Raw genomic sequence first — 20409 nt, forward strand, 5'->3', positions numbered from 1 at the left:
GTGAGCTGCCTGAAAACAGAGTAAGAGCAAATACTAGGCCTTTTCCAAGTGCTTTACACATACCAACTTACTCCTTATAACAACCCTATGAGGTAGACGTTATTACCCCAATTTCACCAAAGGAAGATAGGCACAGTGACTTGCCCAAGGTCACACAGCTAGAAAGTGGCAATGCCAGGACTAGAAGGCAGAATGCATGTTCTGATTTTACAGCCTTTATTAACGTACCCAAAGCACATTGCAGAGCTCAATAAAACTTTTAAATGAATAGTACAATTCTGAGATTTCATTAGCACTATTTTATGGGTACTATGCTTCTTGAAGACTCAATTTTGTAGATTAATTTCTGGTAGCCTGTGATTTTTTATGACAAAATACATATAATTTACTTTTTAAAAAGTAGAATAATGGCTTTATGCTAAAGTGCAGATTTTCGAAATTAAGTCTTCACCGTAAAAGTCGATTTTTTTCCAAAGGACACGAGTTCACAAAACGCAGGGAAGGGGGTCCACTGGCCCGTATTAAATAATGTTCCCTGAGGAGTGGAGCAAAGCTCCAGCTTCCCTCGTCACCCAGCCATCCCACCCCAGCCTCCCCCATACCCTGCACAGCTTCTCCTAAAATGACCCTCCCCCATCCACACATCAGGTTCTGAAACCTGACCCTGCCAGGCAACTAAAGCCGCGAACCCCACAGTGCCCTGAGCTGGCCTCACCCTACCCACGATCCCAAGAGGGTACTAGCCGAGGGGATGGGTACTTTGGGGGAAGGCACTTTAAATTTTCAAAGTGTTTAATTCACGAAAGCCCAACCCAAAGGGCCGCCCCCACCCACCCGGGGGTCTCCCGCCTCCACCCGACAGCCGCTCATCCCCGGTAGACCAGTGAATGAACCGCGGGGCCGGGACGCAGCCGGCCCAGTGGCGGGAAAAGCCTCGGGGTGAGCCAGGCCTGGCTGCAGAGAGGCCCCAAGAGAGCGCGGGGAGGGCTCGGGCGGCCGGGAGGGGGCGGTGACAGCTGTGACTCGACTCCACGCTCTCACCTTGAACATGTCGCTGGCAGCGGTGGCTCCGGCAGGGTCACCCCGGCCTCGGCCACACCCACTATAGAGAGGTGACTACGGAGGCCCGGTAGGGCCTTGATTTCTCCAACCGCAAGCAGGCAGCAGTGCGGGTGACGGCCGTACTGCAAACTCGGTGCGGCGAAGGTTTAGTTCAATCACCCGGTTCTAGAAGCCGCGTCGCTGAGCCGCAGCGCGTCGCGCCCGGGCAGCGGGTGAACGCAAACCCCGCCCTCCAGGAGGCTCCGCCCCTGCGCCGGCGGTTGCTAGGCGGCAAGAAAGCGCCGGCTCTGTGTGGACGGTACGCGGAGGCGCGAGGAGGGAGGCGCCTGGCGTTGCGCGGCGCTGGGAAACTGTCTTTGCAGCGGCGACTGGGCGCCCAGCGGCGTGTACTGGGATTTCTGTGAGCAGAGGCTGCCGGGAGGGGGCGCTTGGAGGGCCACCGGCGGCTTCGAAAGCCTCGCAGCCGGAAGCCGCCGGTTGGCGGCCTGGATTTACCTTACGAAAGGTTTTAACCAAGGACTGGAGGTTTCTCCGGTTTTAAATTTAAACTAATATGCTGTGTCCTTTAATCGGAAAAGGCTCTGACCTTATTTTTTCCCGTTAAGAAACAAGCGGTAAGCCTCCTCTTTGGAAATCAAATGTTTGTCCCTTAATACTTGTAGAAGTAACTGATAATGGCAATAATTATCTTATTAACAAGAGTAAACAAGCACTGATACAGCACTTTGATATGCGCAGCCCTGATCTAAGTTCTTTATTCACATTCATCTAATCTTTCCAACAACGGAAGTAGGTGGGCATGATTATTATTCCCAATACATAGATGAAGAAACTGAGGCACGTAGAAGTAATTTGTACAAGACCACACAGGAAGTGGGAAGCTAGGATCCAAACCCATTAGTCTGCCTTTGAAACCCGTGTTCTAGCCAAAACAATTGTTGCACTGTCTCATAATGAGGATGTATTTCCTATTTCATTCTGTATTTCTGCCCTAATCCTATAAAAAGTGTAAGCCCCATCCAGGCGAGCATCTGGAAAAATTTAGAATTTGTACAGTGACGTGCCACTGCCCTCCAGCCAAAGACCACTAGGGGCACACCTGTAGTTGAAGAAATTGGGTTTCTCATTGCTGCAAGGAGAACGCACACGTAGGAACACAGTGACATATTTCAGTAAAAGAGTTAGATTTATTATAGGATTTGGGCTTTGGTTCGGTGATTTTGGGGCGAGTTCAAGGAAGCAGGAGCTTTGCTCTGGATCGGGTGTTGTTAGGAAGCAGTGGTAACACCAAGGCCCAGCTGTGACTGCCAGCCAGCTCCCAGATGTTAAGGGCTGCTTTTCTCTTTCTTAAGAGGATTGTATATTCCAAGGCATCCCCAAGGAGAAATACTGAATAGACTCAGAAGGCTCTCTGCATCAGCAGTGTAACGTCACACATACATAAAAATGTGAAACATATTGATAAATTAGGGCAGAAGTTCTTAATTCAGGGGGTATGTGAACTTGTATGGGGGAAAAAATGACAACTTCATTTTCACTAACCTCTAACTGAACTTTGTTTCTTTCAATTATAGTGTAGATAACAAGCCACAGTAGTATTAACATTGATGACTTTGTCATCAATGGAAAGCACAGATATTTTCATGTTACATTGCAGTCATGTCAGGGATCTTGAAATATTTATGCTCGTTACTACTTCAAAAATACAGTAGTTATTAGAGCTCATTTAATGCATTAAGAAGACACATTAACTATAATTTTGTTTTAAAAAATATTTTGATGATTTCAATATAATTGGAGCACTTTGTAATCCTATGTATTTTATGTTATGCGTTTTAAAACCAATTCTTAGAAGAGATCTGTCCATAGGGGTCCATGGCACCAAAAGAAATGATAAAGAGCCCCTGGTTTAGTAACAGAGACCAAGCAGTGAGTAAGAATTTGGGAGCTGCATCCAAATTGGAGCGTTAGTGCATCCAAATTCGTTGCTTTAAAGAATAGAAAGTTGGAGGTGGAATCAGAAATTTAGTGTATACCCTCTCACTTTACCAAGGAGGGAACTGAACCACTGAGAGGTTAAGTGACTTGCCCAAAGTCTCACTGTTATTTGATGATACAACTGGGACAAAACGTTTTTAGACAAACATGTAAAAACTCTCCACTGTGCTAGGCACTGAGGACTCCGTAGTTAACAAGATGCCTCCTGCCCTCAGTGAGCTTGTTGGTAGACAGCTGGAGAGTGAGGAGATTGAATTATTGAGTTAAAAAGTTAACTCCAGGTGTAGTGTGGAAGATGAATAAGAGGAGAAAAAGACTGGAGACAGACCAGTTAGAAGGCTATGGATAGATTTACTTGTCTTTTCCATATACCATATAATATTTTTAGTACACAAAGAATGTAAACTGTAAGCAACTTTAAGAGATCCACAATGCCTTCCTTTTTAAAGGATTCAGAATTAGTACAACAATCATATGGCACTTGAGTCTTGTCCAAACAGTGTAATAGTATAAATTATGACCTCAAAGGGTTAATTTATGTACTTTCAGATTACTTCATTGGAAGGAAAATGAATCGTTCCTCAAATGTACCACGTAAAGGTATTCTGAAATCAGGTACAAGATCCTTACAAAAAGTTCACGGAGTACATTTCGCAGATGCACGAAATGCAAGATCATTACTATCGTAAGTACCTGTGTTTTGCCTTGTGTTATCTTCCACAACTGTACAGTTTCCAAACAGTACTTATTCAGATAACTTCAAATGCTTCTTGTTTTATAAATCAAAGATTTTGTGTTTTAAAATTACTTTCAAATTGAATAATTATAATTGCATTTTCTAATTTACAAAGCATATTAACACACATCTACTTGATCCTGATACAACCTTGTGAAACAATTTTTACATTTTATAAATGAAGTAGTAGCAACCGGGAGAAGGTAAGTGGCTTGCAGAAAGTTATCAGCTAATAAATGGCATCAGATAGGTTCAAAGGTTTGTTTCCACACTTCAGGCTTTTTCCTTTCTTTTTTTTTTTTTTTTTTTTCCAGACAGAGTCTCACTCTGCCACCCAGGCTGGAGTGCAGTGGTGCGATCTCGGCTCACTGCAACCTCTGTCTCCTGGGTTCAAGCGATTCTCCTGCCTCAGACTTCCGAGTAGCTGGGATTACAGGCATGCACCACCACGCCTGGCTAATTTTTATATTTTCAGTAGAGACGGGGTTTCACCATATTGGCCAGGCTGGTCTCGATCTCCTGGCCTCAGGTGATCCCACCCGCCTCGGCCTCCCAAACTGCTGGAATTACAGGCGTGAGTCACTGTGTCTGGCCTAGCCTTTTCTTCTTTATATCTTGTAGCCTGCATTTTGCCAGCCAATGGGTAGCATTATGCAGGAGTACCTGTCTTTGTACATAGCGCTGTAAGGGGTAATGATGGGGTGAGAAGGTATGAAGGAGGAGACCCCTACAATCTGCCAGTGCTGGGATATGATCAAAAGTAGAATAATTCCGACTTGACCTGGATGAGCCTGGTTCAAGCAAAGATCAGAGAAGGAAGTTTCTTTTTCTAGGGCATAGTCATCCACCCCCAGAAGAGAACTGGGCCTCCTGTAACTTTGACTATTCCCCATTCCATTTTCATAGCACTTGAACTAGTTGGACGTTTCATTTTAGGTCGTGAATGTTTTTGGGAAGTAAGCTTGTCTCCTCGTACTTTTTATTTATAATATACATGCCTCTTAATGATATATTTATATTTTATATGCCTTTTGATGACAAAGTTTTGGCCAGGACTTTTTTTTTAATCTCAAGGGAAATCTCCTCAAGTATTTCATATCCTCATTCTGAGTAGATTCTGCAAATGACCACTTCCAATTACCACATCCAAATGTTCCTCATTAGGTCAGTCTTAGAGTGGGGGATGGGGAGGTACAGGAGGAGGAAGCATAAATTGATAGTTCTCTAAGGTTTTAGGAAAATGAAAACTACTTTATAAATATTAACCTCTTTTTTTCTCTCAGAATGCTTAAAGACATTTCAGCTCAAATAATACAGAGGGCTTGGTTATCTCATACAAACAAAATGATATTTCGACTCCTAAAACACGCAATTTGTGCAGCGGTATGTATTTTGCTTATTTTTTTCTCTGAGGGATTTAATTATCAAGCTAAAAGATCTATTAATTAAAGATCGAATAGATAACCTTCTTTATCTCCTCTTTTTTTTTTTTTTTTTTTTTGAGAGGGAGTCTGGCTCTTTCATCCAGGCTGGAGTGCAGTGGCACAATCTCGGCTCACTGCAACCTCTGCCTCCCAGGTTCAAGCGATTCTTCTGCTTCAGCCTCCCAAGTAGCTGGGACTACAGGCACCTGTCACCATGCCTGGCTAATGTTTTGTATTTTTAGTAGCGATGGGGTTTCACCATGTTAGCCAGGATGATCTCGATCTCCTGACCTCGTGATCTGCCTGCCTTGGCCTCCCAAAGTGCTGGGATTACAGGCGTGAGCCACCACGCCCGGCCCTTTCTTTATCTCTTCTATTTGGATCTAATAATATCACGTGGAGTTCTGGAATTGTTTCTTCTGTTAGCCCTAGATGAGTATTTCTGGATTTTTTAAAATGTGGATGACTATTACTTTTTTCTGAAATTAATATACTGCTTGTTTTGTTTTGTTTTTAAATTTGATTCCTTATTTGAAAATGTGAGACAGTTCTCTTCCAACAATAAAAAGCTCCGAATCTGCAAGGTGCAGCATCTCACGCCTGTAATCCCAGCACTTTGGGAGGCCAAGGCAAGGAGGGCCAGGAGTTCGAGACCAGTTTGGCCAACATTGAGAAACCCTGTCTCTACTAAAATACAAAAAAATAGCCAGGCGTGGTGGCATGCGCCTGTAGTCACAGCTACTTGGGAGGCTGAGGCAGGAGAATTGCTTGAACCCAGGAGGTGGAGGTTATGGTGAGCGGAGATTGCGCCACTACATTCCAGCCTGGGCGACAGAGTGAGACTCTGTCCCCCTTCAAAAAGCTCTGAATTAAAAGTTCCCTTACCTTTTATCCAGCAATTTTACTTCTAAGAATCTATTCTACAATACATATACAATTTGATTGCACCGTTGTTTGTAACAGCAAAGGGAGTAAACTGTATAATATCTATTGATATGATGCTGGTTAAATAAGTGTTGCTGCTTTTATAGTGTTAAACTTTGCAGCTTTAACATGATTCTGCAATAGAAAGAAAATGAAGATAGCTCATCAGTTAAAAAAGCAAGCACCAGACAGTATGAAGAGCATGATCCTACTTGAGTGAAAAACAAAACCAAAAAAAAAAGGTGCATATCCCCCCTCCTCCAGAAAGCAACTCTGGCAACCCTAGCAGAGCCTTCCTTGGCATAGTACCAAATATTCTAATAAAACAACCTATAAATCCAGTAGTCTATTATTAGTGATACTCTTTTTTTTCTTTTCTTTTTTGAGATGAAGTCTCACTCTGTTGCCCAGGCTGGAGTGCAGTGGCATGATCTTGGCTCACTGCAACCTCCACCACCCAGGTTCAAGTGATTATCCTGCCTCCGCCTCCCTAGTAGCTGGGACTACAGGTGCGTGCCGCCATGCCCAGCTAATTTTTTTTTTTTTTTTGTAGTTTTAGTAGAGACAGGGTTTCACCATGTTAGCCAGGCTGGTCTCAAACTCCTGACCTCAGGTGATCCACCCTCCTTGGCCTCCCAAAGTGCTGGGATTACAGGCGTGAGCCACCACACCCGGCCAATTAGTGATACTCTTAAGGGAATTTTAGCAGCTCTGAAAAAAATAATAAAGTCTGAGCAATGTATACACCGTTCACCATCTGACCCACAGACCTATTTCTGATGTCAGTAAAAGCAGAATACGGCTGGGCACAGTGGCTCACGCCTGTAATCCCAGCGTGAGCTGGGATCTTTAGGAGGCCGAGGCAGGTGGATTGCCTGAGGTCAGGAGTTCGAGACCAGTCTGGCCAACATGGTGAAACCCCGTCTCTACTAAAAATACAAAAAAATTAGCCGGGCGTGGTGGTGTGCGCCTGTAATCCCAGCTACCTTGAACCGGGGAGGTGGAGGTTATAGTGAGCCGAGTTTGAGCCACTGCACTCCAGCCTGGGCGACAGAGCAAGACTCCGTCTGAATACTTCAGAGAAAACCCACCCAGGTAAACTCCTGGCATTTCAGGTCTATTATTCATTGTCTTTGAATATGGAACTTGTATTTAATTTTATAATGCTGGTTTCATAGTATTTTTAGACTTTTGTAACAGAAGGAAATTCTTTTTTATCTGTTATAGTAATACTTTAATACCTTAACTTAATAATGTTTTGTCCTTTTAAAAGCTATTTATTTATTTATTTTGAGACAGAGTCTTGCTCTGTCACCCAGGCTGGAGTGCAGTGGCATGATCTCGGCTCACTGCAACCTGTGCCTCCCGGGTTCAAGCGATTCTCCTGCTTCAGCCTCCCAAATAGCTTGGACTACAGGCGCCCGCCATCACGCCTGGCTAATTTTTGTATTTTTAGTAGAGATGGGGTTTCACCATGTTGACCAGGTTGGTCTCGAACTCTTGACCTCAGGTGATCCTCCCGCTTTGGCCCCCCAAAGTGCCAGGATTATAGGCGTGAGCCGCAGTGCCCAGCCTAAAAGCTCTTTAGTGTACATTTTTATGTGATTATCATAGGCATAACGGGGTTGGTTGAGGTTGTTTGGGGGAAAGAGTTGGGACTTTAGAGTCAAACAGAACTAAATGAATCCTGGCTTCCCCATTTGCTACCTGTATGCCTTTTTATAAATTACAAAAATTCCCTGAGCCTCAGCCTTCTCATCTGTAAAATAGGCGTGATAATATTCTCATAATGGGCCAGGTGCAGTGGCTCACGCCTGTAATCCCAGCACTTTGGGAGGCTGAGGCAGGCGGATCACCTGAAGTCGGGAGCTCGAGACCAGCCTGACCAACATGAAGAAACCCCATCTCTATTAAAAATACAAAATTAGCCAGGCATGGTGGTGCATGCCTGTAATTCCAGCTACTCAGGAGGCTGAGGCAGGAGAATCACTTGAACCCGGGAGGTGGAGGTTGCGGTGAGCTGAGATCATGCCATTGCACTGCAGCCTGAGTGGTGGCTCACACCTGTAATCCCAGCACTTTGGGAGGCTGAGGCGTGCGGCTCACAAGGTCAGGAGTTCGAGGCCAGCCTGGCCAATATGGTGAAACCCCGTCTCTACTGAAAAAATACAAAATTAGCCTGGCGTGGTGGCAGGTGCCTGTAGTCCCAGCTACTCGGGAGGCTGAGGCAGGAGAATCGCTTGAACCTGGGAGGCGGAGGTTGCAGTGAGCCGAGATCACGCCACCGCACTCCAGCCTGGGCGACGGAGCGAGACTCCGTCTCAAAACAAACAAAAAATTCTCATAGTGTTGCTGATGTAAGGATTAAATGAGCTAATGTATATAAGGCACCTAACATAGTAGTATATGGTACATAAAAGGTGCTTAAAAGCTAGTAACTTATTACTATTATCATCCTCATCTTACAGTGATTCATTCAACAAATACTTCTTAAGCATCTGCTGTGTTCCAGGCACTGTATTAGATGCTAGGAATATAGTGGTAAAGAGAAAAGCCACCATCCCTACCTTCATGAAGCTTACAGTCTAGTAGGAGGCACAGACAAGTTGATAAGTAATTATAATATATTGTGAAAAGTGCTGTCATAGGGAAATAATAGTGCCTTTGATCTCTAAAAGGGACAGATAACCAAAGTTGGAGGCCAAAATGATTAAGTAACTGGCTCAAGGCTACACAGATGGTAAGTGGAGGTGCCAAAACAAAAACCCACCCCTTCAGAACTCCAAGTCCAGCATACTGTTCACTTTACCACGTTGCCTCTGTTATAGTCCATAAATTGTGTCTGGGTGGGATACTGCTTTCCTTTTACAGCACTGTCCTTTATTTCAGGAATTCTATGTAACACATGAAATACTGAAGAAAGTGGCCCCCTTAGAGGCTAAGCTTATTAAGGATCCTACTATGCAGTGTAAAATTAGATTCAGGTAATGTATCTATGCTGATTTATTTCAAGAAGTACTTAGTTAATATGAGGAAATCTTAGATATGGATTTTTTTAATTCTCATAACTTCTCAGAACTTAATTACAAAGTAAATGTGTTATTCTTATTTACATTTGTTATGTGAAGAAACCGAGGCATGACTCTGTGGCTAAAAGTTGCCATGAGAGTAGCTCTCATCTCCCATTCTGTATTCAGTCTTACACAGGTATGAGAATAGTTGTGAGTACACCAAAGTGTGGGTCTTACATCCTATGTGATCCATTTCATTACCAATTCTTTACATGCTCTGACATAGCCTTTACCCTGTATACAAGAAACTGTATGAATTATCTTAAGTATAAGGGGGAAAAGCAACTGAGCCCAAAACCTGATGCCAAATAACTAAATTTTTATCTTTATTTCAGATTTAGAGGTGAAACGTTTCCACCTTTCATCGTGTTTAAAATTTTTCTTCATACTGATGGCCATGGTTACAAGTATTTTAGCGGAAAAAATGTATTAATGCCGTCAAGTAAGGTGACGTTTCATGATGTACATTTTATGTTAACTTAGCTTCTTAACATCTACATAGTATCTGAATTGCATTCAAATTATACAGAATAAGTTATTTCACCATGAAACAGCCCACCAGGTAGGTAGTGTGTTTTTTTTTAAGCACCATGTTTCAAAGTGTCTCCACTTACCAGCTAAAAAAAAAAAAAAAAAAGACATTTGGAGTGAATTACTTAATTAAGGCTCTAGAAAATATCCATCCATTTTTATGTATTAAAATTTTGATTTGTTAATAATAGACTAGGCCAGGCGCAGTGACTCATGCCTGTAATGCCAGCACTTTGGGAGGCCGAGGCGGGCAGATCACCTGAGGTCAAGAGTTTGAGACCAGCCTGGCCAACATGGTGAAACCCCATCTCTACTAAAGATATAAAAATTAGCCAGGTATGGTGGCACATGCCTGTAATCCCAGCTACTCGGGAGGTTGAGGCAGGAGAATCACTTGAACCCAGGAGGTGGAGGCTGCAGTGAGCCAAGATCGTACCACTGCACTCCAGCCTGGGCGACACAGTGAGACTCTGTCTCAAAAAAAAAAAAAAAGACTAAAATTGGTCAGGGCTCTTAAATTATGCAGAACATTTAATTTAATGCCATTTTATTTGTTTTAATGGAATGTTATTATTTCTTTGATTCTGGTAGCACATTTAGAAAAAAAATGGTCTGGACTATGCTATTGAAAATGAACTTTCAGCCAGGCACGGTGGCTCATGCCTGTAATCCCAGCACTTTGGGAGGCCAAGGCGGGCAAATCACCTGAGGTCAGGAGTTCAAGACCAGCCTGGCCAACATGGTGAAACCCCGTCTCTACTAAAAATACAAAAATTAGCCAAGCGTAGTGGTGCATGCCTGTAATCCCAGATACTCAGGAGGCTGAGGCAGGAGAATTGCTTGAACCCTGGAGGCAGAGGTTGTGGGGAGCTGAGATCGCACCACTGCACCCCAGCCTGGGCAACAGAGTGAGACTCTATCTCAAAAAAAAAAAAAAAAAGAAAGAAAGAAAATGAACTTTCAAATATTTATCCTTTTTTCACATGAATTCTCATCATACTTATTTATTTCTTTATTTATTTTGAGACAGAGTTTCACTCTTGTTGCCCAGGCTGGAGTGCAATGGTGCGATCTCAGCTCACCACAACCTCCACCTCCCAGGCTCAAGTGATTCTCCTGCCTCAGCCTCCCAGGTAGCTGGGATTACAGGCATGCGCCACCACACCTGGCCAATTTTTGTATTTTTAGTAGAGACGGGGTTTCAACATGTTGGCCAGGCTGGTCTCGAACTCCTGACCTCAGGTGATTTACCCGCCTCGGCATCCCAAAGTGCTGGGATTACAGGCGTGAGCCACCACGCCTGGCACTCTCATCATACTTTTAAGTTTCATGAATATTCACCACAAATTGTGTCTACAGTATAGGAATCACCTGGGAATCTTGTTAAAATGCTGCCGCTGCTGCTGGTCCATAAACCACACTTTATTTTATTTTATTTTATGTTTTTGAGACGGAGTCTCGCTCTGTCGCCCAGGCTGGAGTGCAGTGGCACGATCTTGGCTCACTACAAGCTCCGCCTCCCGGGTTCACGCCATTCTCCTGCCTCAACCTCCCGAGTAGCTGGGACTACAGGCTCCCGCCACCACGCCCGGCTAATTTTTTTTGTATTTTTAGTAGAGATGGAGTTTCACCGTGTTAGCCAGGATGGTCTCAATCTCCTGACCTCGAAACCACACTTTTTAAAAAATTCATTCAGCCACTCTATATCTTTTGATTGGAGAGTTTAGTCCATTTACATGAATGTTATTACTGAGAAGTACAGACTTAGTTTTGCCATTTTCATATTTGTTCTGGTTGTTTTGTGGTCTTCTCTTCCTTCTTTCTTTCCTTCCTGCCTTCCTTTTAGTGAAGGTGATTTTCTCTGGTGGTATGTTTTAATTTCTTGCTTTTTATTTTTTGTGCATCTGTTGTATGTTTTGGGATTTGAGGTTACCATGAGGCTTGCAAACAATATCTTATAACCCATTATTTTAAACTGGTGACAGATTAACACAGATTGCTTCAACAAACAAAAAAATAACAAACAAGCAAAGAGAAACCAAATAAAAACTCTGCACTTTAACTTCATCTCCCCACTTTTTAACTTTTTGTTGTTTCTATTAATATCTTATTGTATTGTCTATGTCTTGAAAAGTTATTGTAGTTATTATTTTTGATCAGTTCATCTTCTAGTCTTTCTATTCAAGATATGAGTAGTTTACACACCACAATTGCAATGTTATAATACTGTTTTTCTGTGTACTTACTATTACCAGTGAATTTTGTACTTTCAGATTTCTTATTGTTTATTAATGACCTTTTCTTTCAGATTGAAGAATTCCCTTTAGCATTTCTTGTAGGACAAGTCTGTTATTGACAAAATTCCTAAGCTTTTGTCTGAGAAAGTCTTTATTTCTCCTTCATGTTTGAAGGATATTTCCACTGCATATACTATTCTAGGATAAAAGTTTTTATTTTTCCTTCAGCACTTTAAATATGTTACATCACTCTCTCAGCCTGTAAGGCTTCCAATGAGAAGTCTGCTGCCAGACGTATTGGAACTCCTTTGTATGTTGTTTGTTTCTTTTCTCTTGCTGATTTTAGGATTCTTTCTTTATCCTTGACCTTTGGGAGTTTGATTATTAAATGCCTTGAGGTAGTCTTTGGGTTAAATCTGCTTGGTGTTCTGTAACCTTCTTTACTTGGATATTGATATCTTTCTCTGAATTTGGGAAGTTCTCTGCTGTTATCCCTTTGAATAAACTTTCTACCCTGATCTATCTCTCTACCTCCTTTTTAGGGCCAATAATTCTTAGATTCACCCTTTTGAGGCTATTTTCTAGATCTTGTAGGCGTGAGTCATTCTTTTTTATTTGTTTTCTTTTGTCTGCTCTAATTGTGTATTTTCAAATAGCCTATCTTCAAGTTCACTAATTCTTCTGCATGATCAGTTCCTCTGTTAGGAGACTCTGATGCATTCTTCAGTGTGTCCATTGCATTTTTCAGCTCCAGAATTTCTTTCTGCTCGATTATTTTTAATTATTTCATTCTCTTTGTTAAATTTATCTGATAGGTTTCTGAATTCCTTCTCTGTGTTATCTTGAATTTTGTTGAGCTTTCTCAAAACAGCTATTTTGTTTGTTTTTTGTTTTTTTACGTCAGAACATGAACACAAAAACAGCTATTTTGAATTCTCTATCTGAAAGGTTACATACCTCTGTCTCTCTAGGATTGATCACTGGTGCCTTATTTAGTTTCTTTGGTGAGGTCATGTTTTCCTGAATGGTCTTGATGCTTATGGATGTTTGCCAATGTCTGGGCATCGAAGAGTTAGGTATCGTAGTATTTATTGTAGTCTTTACAGTCTGCGCTTGTTTGTAACCTGTCCTTCGTGAAAAGGCTTTCCAAGTATTCAAAGGGACTCAGGTGTCGTGATCTAAATCTTTGGTCACTGCAGCCATATCTGCATTAGGGGGCACCCCAAGCCCAGTAACACTGTGGCTCTTGCAGACTTGTAGAGGTACTGCCTTGTTGTTCTTGGCTAAGATCCGGAAGAATTCCCTGGATTACCAGGCAGAGACTTTTGTTCTCTTTCCCTACTTTTCCCCCAATAAATGGAATCTCTCTCTTTCTGTACTGAGCAGCCTGGAGCTGGGGGACGGGTAAAACAAGCACCCTTGTGGCCACCACCACCACTGGGACTGCACTGGGTCGGACCTGAAGCAAGCATAGCACTGGGTCTCTCCCAAGGCCCACAGTGACCACTGCCTGGCTACCATTTACTCAAGGCCCAAGGGCTCTACAGTCAGCAGGTGGCAAATCCGGATAGGCTTGTGATGTAAACCACACTTTTAATAGCAAGGCTCTACAGTACAGGTTTTACTCCTTGGACCCTTATACATGACTATATTTAAGTTTTAAAAAGATGGACATTCTCATATTTTGCCTTTTATAAACCACATATCAAAGGTTATTTTTCTGTAACCCTGGCAAGATCCCCCTTCTGGAAATGTACACAAAAACTGTGGCCCATCTTAAATCATGAGTTCTAGCATGTATGCAGGAGAGAAGACCACACAGCCTGGCAGTTTCTGATCAGATCCTGCATGTGCGGCATTGACTCTGAAGAGTTTTAGAAAAGGAAAAGGGACCACTTTTCTCCATGTTCTCAGGTAGTATCAGAGAAAATTTAACTTTATTTCAGAAAATTATCAAATGAGGCCAGGCTCGGTGGCTCATGCCTGTAATCCCAGCACTTTGGGAGGCCGAGGCGGGAGGATAACCTGAGGTCAGGAGTTCGAGACCAGCCTGGCCAACATGGTGAAACCCCGTTTCTACCTAAAATACAAAATTAGCCAGGTGTGGTGGTGGGCGCCTGTAATCCCAGTTACTTGGGAGGCTGAGGCAAGAGAATCGCTTGAACCCAGGAGGCAGAGGTTGCAGTGAGCTGAGATCGCACCATTGCACTCCAGCCTGGGCAACAAGAGCAAAACTCCGTCCAAAAAAAAAAAAAAAAAACCTAGAAAATGAGCTACATGTTTTCATTATGGAATATGGTGTTTCAAGAACATTAATATTTACATAGATCGACTTCAAATGTGGAAGTATATGTTTATCCTACTTGAAGGATAAATTTATGCCACATTTATGTATAGAATAAGCTTGTAGTTACACCTATAAAATATCATCAATTGTTTCTTTCCTAGGATTATATAATGAGGCTTTTTCAAGAACTGAAATCCTCCTGGGTCTACTCCTGCCACCCCCTTGCTGTACACAGGCTTGAGCAAATGAGAACCTTAGAGGCAGTGATTGGAAATCACTGCTTATGCATTAAAACCCATCATAATGCTGTATAATAACTTAAATTTTTGTTTAAATTAGCCCGCAGATAGAAAAATATGCCTCCGTGCCTTTATCTTCTGTGCTACAACTTTCATTCTCCTGGGGTAGTCATTGTTAATGGTTTGCTGTGTATCCTTCATGTTTCCCATGAAAATACACACATAGAGATTTTTAAATTTTGTTCTTATTATAAAAATGTGGTCATATTATTGACCTTGAATTTTTCACTAAACATCATAACGGGTTTTAAATGATCAGAACATACCCAACTTGAAGAGAACAGTTTAAGGTTCCTTTTTCCCTTTAGTTCAGCTTCAAACTCTGGTAACACTTGGATTCATGGTTGATAGAAAACTTGTAAATATGGAATATTTCTCACTCTAAGCTTACTCAACTCTGTTGCTCTTTGTCTCTTTGTGTTTTTTGTTTGTTTGTTTTTGTTTTTTGTGTTTTTGTTTTTTGTTGTTGTTGTTGTTGTTGTTTTTTAGACAAGGTCTTAATCTGTTGCCAAAGCTGGAGTGCAGTGGCACCATCTCGCAATCTTGGCTCACTGCAACCTCCCCCTCCCAGGCTCAAGCAATTCTCATGTCTTAGCCAGCTGAGTAGCTGGGATTACAGACATGTGCCACCATGCCTGGCTAATTTTTGCATTTTTTTTAGTAGAAAGGAGGTTTTGCTATGTTGGCCAGGCTGATCTCGAACTCCTGGCCTCAAGCGATCTGCCCACTTCCGCCTCCCAAAGTGCTGAGCCTACTGAGCACTTTCTATCAAATATGATCTTAAACATTTTATGCACATTACTCTATTTAATTATCATAAACACTACAGTGTATTTTCTGTTATTATCCTCATTTTAAAAAAGACTGAGGGCCGGGTGCTGTGGCTCACGCTTGTAATCCTAATACTTTGGGAGGCCGAGGCAGACGGATCACTTGAGGTCAGGAGTTCGAGACCAGCCTGGCCAACATGGTGAAACCCATCTCTACTAAAAATACAAATATTAGCCAAGCGCGGTGGCACGTGCCTGTAATCCCAGCTACTCGGGAGGCTAAGGCAGGAGGATCGCTTGAACCCAGGAGGCGGAGGTTGCAGTGAGCCGAGATTGCACCACTGCACTCCAGCCTGAGTGACAGAGTGAGAGTCTGTCTCAAAAAAACAAAAACAAAAACAAACAAACAAAAAAGACTAACTTGCCTAAGGTCTCACACCTGGAAAATGAAGGAACCGAGATCAAGACCTAGTAGCCTGCCTCCAAAGTCCCAGTTCTTAACCACTCCTGAGAGTTAGGAACTATGCTAAACAGCAGCATACACATTCTCTTAGATGGCCCTGCAATAACTCTGGTTAGGGACACATTATTCCCATTTTCCCTATTAGGAAGCTAGAAGTTGGAAAGACTTGCCAGGAGCATAACTGAGACTTGAACACTTCTCTGTGTTTCCACTGTACTATGTACATTTTGAGGTTAAAACAACCATGCAGTTATGGTGGTTTTGTTTATTCTGAACCTGTATGTAATTGGACTGTTCCAAACCAAGAAACTGTTCCAATGCATGGATACCAGTTATTACCTCTTCCATGAGTGACAGTTCCCAGTAGAAACAGGAAAGTGTCTTGAGATACTAGAGTAGCTTTACAAGCCCAAGTGTGGATCTAGGCCAGCAAATAGCCACAGAGCTGTGGGGGCTTCTGGCCACAGAGATGCTGAGTATCAGGATAAGTGCCAGATTTAGAGATGGCCCGCTTTGACGCTTTGAGTCACCCACTAAGAACAGAACCTGCCTCTTGAATCCTACCCTGATTGGCTGGTATCCTGGAATCTTTGCCTAGTTTTTGCCCTTGCTTTTCTCCTGGCTCTAGGCTCTTCTTTCCCATTGCTTCCTATGGAGAAGGACTTTCTTGACTTTGGCCATACACTGCAGATGTCTGAGAAAGAACATCTTGGCCATTGGACAGCAAACATTTCTCAAACCCCTCTCACAGGTGGGCAGAGAGCTTGCCCTATGCTGCCAGGCATGTTTTTCTTTGGCTGAGGGACCAGAATGGGCCAGACACAGATGAGGCACACAACTGAGGCACTGCACACATAAGGAAACTGGGTCTTGGAGAGATTGGTGGTGGTGGCTGAGTGGGGCAGTGTAGGGAGGACCTGTCAATAAATACCTTTTTGGGGAGGCTAAGGTGGGCGGATCACTTGAGGTCATTTCAGGACCAGTGTGGCCAAAATGGCGAAACTGTCTCTACTAAAAATACAAAAAAAAAAAAAATTAGCCAGGCATGGTGGCACGCACCTGTAGTCCCAGCTACTCAGGAGGCTGAGGCAGGAGAATTGCTTGAACCCGGGAGGCAGCGGTTACAGTGAGTCAAGATGGCACCACTGCACTCCAGCCTGGGCGATAGAGGGAGACTCTGTCTCAGAAAAAAAAAAAAACCCTAAATAAATACCTTTTGTACTGTTGCTCACGCCTGTAATCCCAGCACTTTGGGAGGCCGAGGCAGGCAGATCACCTGAGGTCAGGAGTTTGAGACCAGCCTGGCCAACATGGTGAAACCCCATCTCTACTGAAAATACAGAAATTAGCTGGGCGTAACCCCAACACTTTGGGAGGCCGAGGAAGGTGGAACAGAAGGTCAGGAGTTCGAGACCAGCCTGGCCAACATGGTGAAACCCCGTCTCTATTGAAAACAAAAATTAGCTGGGCATGGTGGTGCACGCCTGTAGTCCCAGCTACTCAGGAGGCTGAGGCAGGAGAATCGCTCGAACCCAGAAGGCGGAGGTTGCCGTCTGCCGAAATGGCACCTCTGCACTCCAGCCTGGGTGACAGAGCAAGACTCCGTCTCAAAAAATAATAATAAAAATTTTAAAAACCCTTTTTTAGTAACTTCAGCTAAAGTAAATTATAGTTATGCCTACAGAAATTCCTAAAGCAGAAATTATATGGTCTTCATACCTGTTCAGTGTACAATTACTTGTTTTTACCTTTAGTGTCACTGTGGGGCTGGTTAATTAGAACCATAAAATGTTGGAAATTAATTACAAGAAAACATAATGGAGAGATTTGCCAATACTATCTTTATTTTATTTATTTATTTATTTATTTATTTATTTATTTATTTATGAGGTGGAGTCTCACTCTGTCGCCCAGGCTGGAGTGCAGTGGCACAATCTAGGCTCAGTGCAACCTCCACCTCCTGGGTTCAAGCGATTCTCCTGCCTCAGCCTCCCAAGTAGCTGGGATTACAGGTGCTCACCACCCTGCCTAGCTAATTTTTGTATGTTTTAGTAGAGACGGGGTTTCACCATGTTGGCCAGGCTGGAATCGAACCCCTGACCTCAGGTGATCCACCTGCTTTGGCCTCCCAGAGTGCTGGGATTACAGGTGTGAGCTACTACACCCGGCCTATCTTTTCTTTAGTTGTGTAATGTATAAAGAAATTTGTTGTGGGGATGAGGGAGGGGGGAGGGATAGCATTAGGAGATATACCTAATGTTAAATGACGAGTTGATGGGTGCAGCACACCAACATGACACATGTATACATATGTAACTAACCTGCACATTATGCACATGTACCCTAAAACTTAAAGTGTAATAATAAAAAAAGGGAAATATTTATGGTTATGGAAATGCTTGCCCTGATAAAAATCCTACATATTGTTTTTTTAAATTCACATTTTATGCTTATACAATCTCTAGAGCTCTTACTATGTTGCTATAAGACAGTAATATAGTGATAATTTACCAACTTTATTGAAAATGTTGTTACATCAATAAAATAGCATGCTGGAAAAAAAAGAAGAAATTAATGAAATATAAAGCAAAAATGATCTACCTAAAGGAAAGTTCCATATCACATTTTCACTAAACTGTTTGTCTCTTCAGTTCTATACGTTAGGAATAAAACTTCAACCATTCAACCATTTGAATGTTTTCTTCCTTTTTCATTTTCTACATGTGTCTGTGATATTCTAAGCTTTGGAATTTAAAAAAATAAATAAAGGAATAGTCTGAATAACAAAAGTGAGAATTGGAATAGAAAATGCATTATAGCTTGCTGTTGTGTGTTAAGAAAAAAGAACAGTGATTCTCAGTTTTGATCCTGTCTCAACCACTCTTTCTTTTCTCTTTTTTTTTTTTTTTTTTTGAGACAGCATCTCACTCTGTCACCCAGACTGGAGTGCAGTGGCATGATCTCAGCTCGCTGCAACCTCCACCTCTCAGGTTCAAGCGTTTCTCCTGCCTCAGCCTCCCGAGTAGCTGGGTTTACAGGCACATGCCACCATGCTAGGCTAATTTTTGCATTTTTAGTAGAAAAAGGGTTTTGCCATGTTTGCCAGGCTGATCTCGAACTCCTGACCTCAGGCGATCCACCTGCCTCGGCCTTCCAAAGTGCTGAGATTACAGGTGTGAACCACCGTGCCTGGCCTCAACCACTCTTTTAGGCCTTGTATCAACATTGTAACACAGAGTTCCCATACTTTCACAAATACCGCATTCTGACATACAAAGGAAGAAAGAAACTTATCTGGAATCAAAAGATGTTTGAATTTTCTTTTCTTTTCTTTTTTTTTTTTGAGACAGAGTCTTGCTGTGTCCCCTAGGCTGGAGTACAGTGGCATGATCTCGGCTCACTGCAACCTCCGCCTCCCGGGTTTAAGCGATTCTCCTGCCTCAGCCTCCCGAGCAGCTGAGATTACAGGCACCTGCCACCACGCCTGGCTAATTTTTGTATTTTTAGTAGAGACGAGGTTTCACCATGTTGACCAGGCTGGTCTCGAACTCCTGACCTCAGGTGATCCACCTGCCTCGGCCTCCCAAAGTGCTGGAATTACAGGAGTGAGCCACCACGCCCGCCCTGAATTTTCTTTTGTGCTATCCTTCCCTTCATATAAACATACCCTTTGTGGCCAGAAGTACAGATCTGTAATATAAATATGTGTTAGAAGAGTCAGCACATACTTATGGCGGGGGTGCAGAGTACTTAAGTCTCTACTCACAGTCTATGTATAGCTCTTAGCACAGGATACTTATATGTGGAAGGGTATGGTATAAGTAGGGCCCAACAGGATTTGAGCTTCCATATATTCTGTGATTCTTCTGTCTCTGACCTCTCAGGTGCTTTCCTTGAGCATAAAATGTTGACATTTGGGAGAGAAAAGAAAACCCCTCTATTTGCCACTTTTTAGCTGCTGAGAATGAAGTCTGAAGGGAGGGAGGCTTAAACAGTCTGAAATATACATGTTTCCACTTACCAGCAGTGTACTAACACATAAAAGAGAGGTGGTACTAGTGACACCTTTCATTGCAGTTCCTACGGTAACTTGTTGAATCACCAGATAAGTTTTCTCTGCATTGACCGCACGAATGATATTACAGGTTTGTTTTGCTTTTCAAAATAAAAGAATTAAAAGTCTTTTAAGGGGAAAAACCAGTTGTTTTAAAACTATGTTCTCTGAGGATTCTGGACTCAGCAATTCCTCTAGCTGCATTTAAAAACTATGTAGATGGCCTGGCGCGGTGGCTCACGCCTATAATCCCGCACTTTGGGAGGCCGAGGTGAGCGGATCACGAGGTCAGGAGATCGAGACCATCCTGGCTAACACGGCGAAAGCTGGTCTCTACTAAAAATACAAAAAATTAGCCAGGTGTGGTGGCATGTGCCTGTAGTCCCAGCTACTCAGGAGGCTAAGGCAGGAGAATCGCTTGAACCCAGGAGGTGGAGGTTGCAGTGAGCTGAGATGGCACCACTGTTCTCCAGCCTAGGTGACAGAGCAAGACTCCGTTTCAAAAAAAAAAAAAAACCTATGTAGATAAAGCTATGGAAACAATTTTAAGTGG

The 20409-nt window shown here is 42.8% G+C and overlaps 2 protein-coding genes across 5 annotated transcripts in view; one reads left to right on the forward strand and one right to left on the reverse strand.

Annotated features, from left to right (window-relative positions):
- The window catches only part of APOO (apolipoprotein O), a 73865-nt gene extending 72556 nt beyond the window's left edge, over positions 1 to 1309 (reverse strand). For 2 of the 3 annotated variants that reach the window (XM_055106808.2, XM_003819576.5), the window contains exon 1: positions 1042 to 1309. In XM_055106808.2, the coding sequence (XP_054962783.1) occupies positions 1042 to 1050 (9 nt within the window). In that variant the 5' untranslated portion in view covers positions 1051 to 1309. The remainder of the gene's footprint in view (positions 1 to 1041) is intronic. The other variant, XM_063601785.1, reaches the window with a different exon arrangement.
- A 25-nt stretch (positions 1310 to 1334) lies between these two features.
- The window catches only part of CXHXorf58 (chromosome X CXorf58 homolog), a 31817-nt gene continuing 12742 nt past the window's right edge, over positions 1335 to 20409 (forward strand). For both annotated transcript variants that reach the window (XM_055106807.1, XM_003819577.5), the window contains exons 1-5: positions 1335 to 1676; positions 3610 to 3745; positions 5080 to 5179; positions 9034 to 9128; positions 9551 to 9662. In XM_055106807.1, the coding sequence (XP_054962782.1) occupies positions 3630 to 3745; positions 5080 to 5179; positions 9034 to 9128; positions 9551 to 9662 (423 nt within the window). In that variant the 5' untranslated portion in view covers positions 1335 to 1676; positions 3610 to 3629. The remainder of the gene's footprint in view (positions 1677 to 3609; positions 3746 to 5079; positions 5180 to 9033; positions 9129 to 9550; positions 9663 to 20409) is intronic.

The sequence above is a fragment of the Pan paniscus genome, chromosome X (assembly GCF_029289425.2).
Source record: "Pan paniscus chromosome X, NHGRI_mPanPan1-v2.0_pri, whole genome shotgun sequence".
In the NCBI taxonomy this organism is placed as follows: domain Eukaryota; kingdom Metazoa; phylum Chordata; class Mammalia; order Primates; family Hominidae; genus Pan; species Pan paniscus.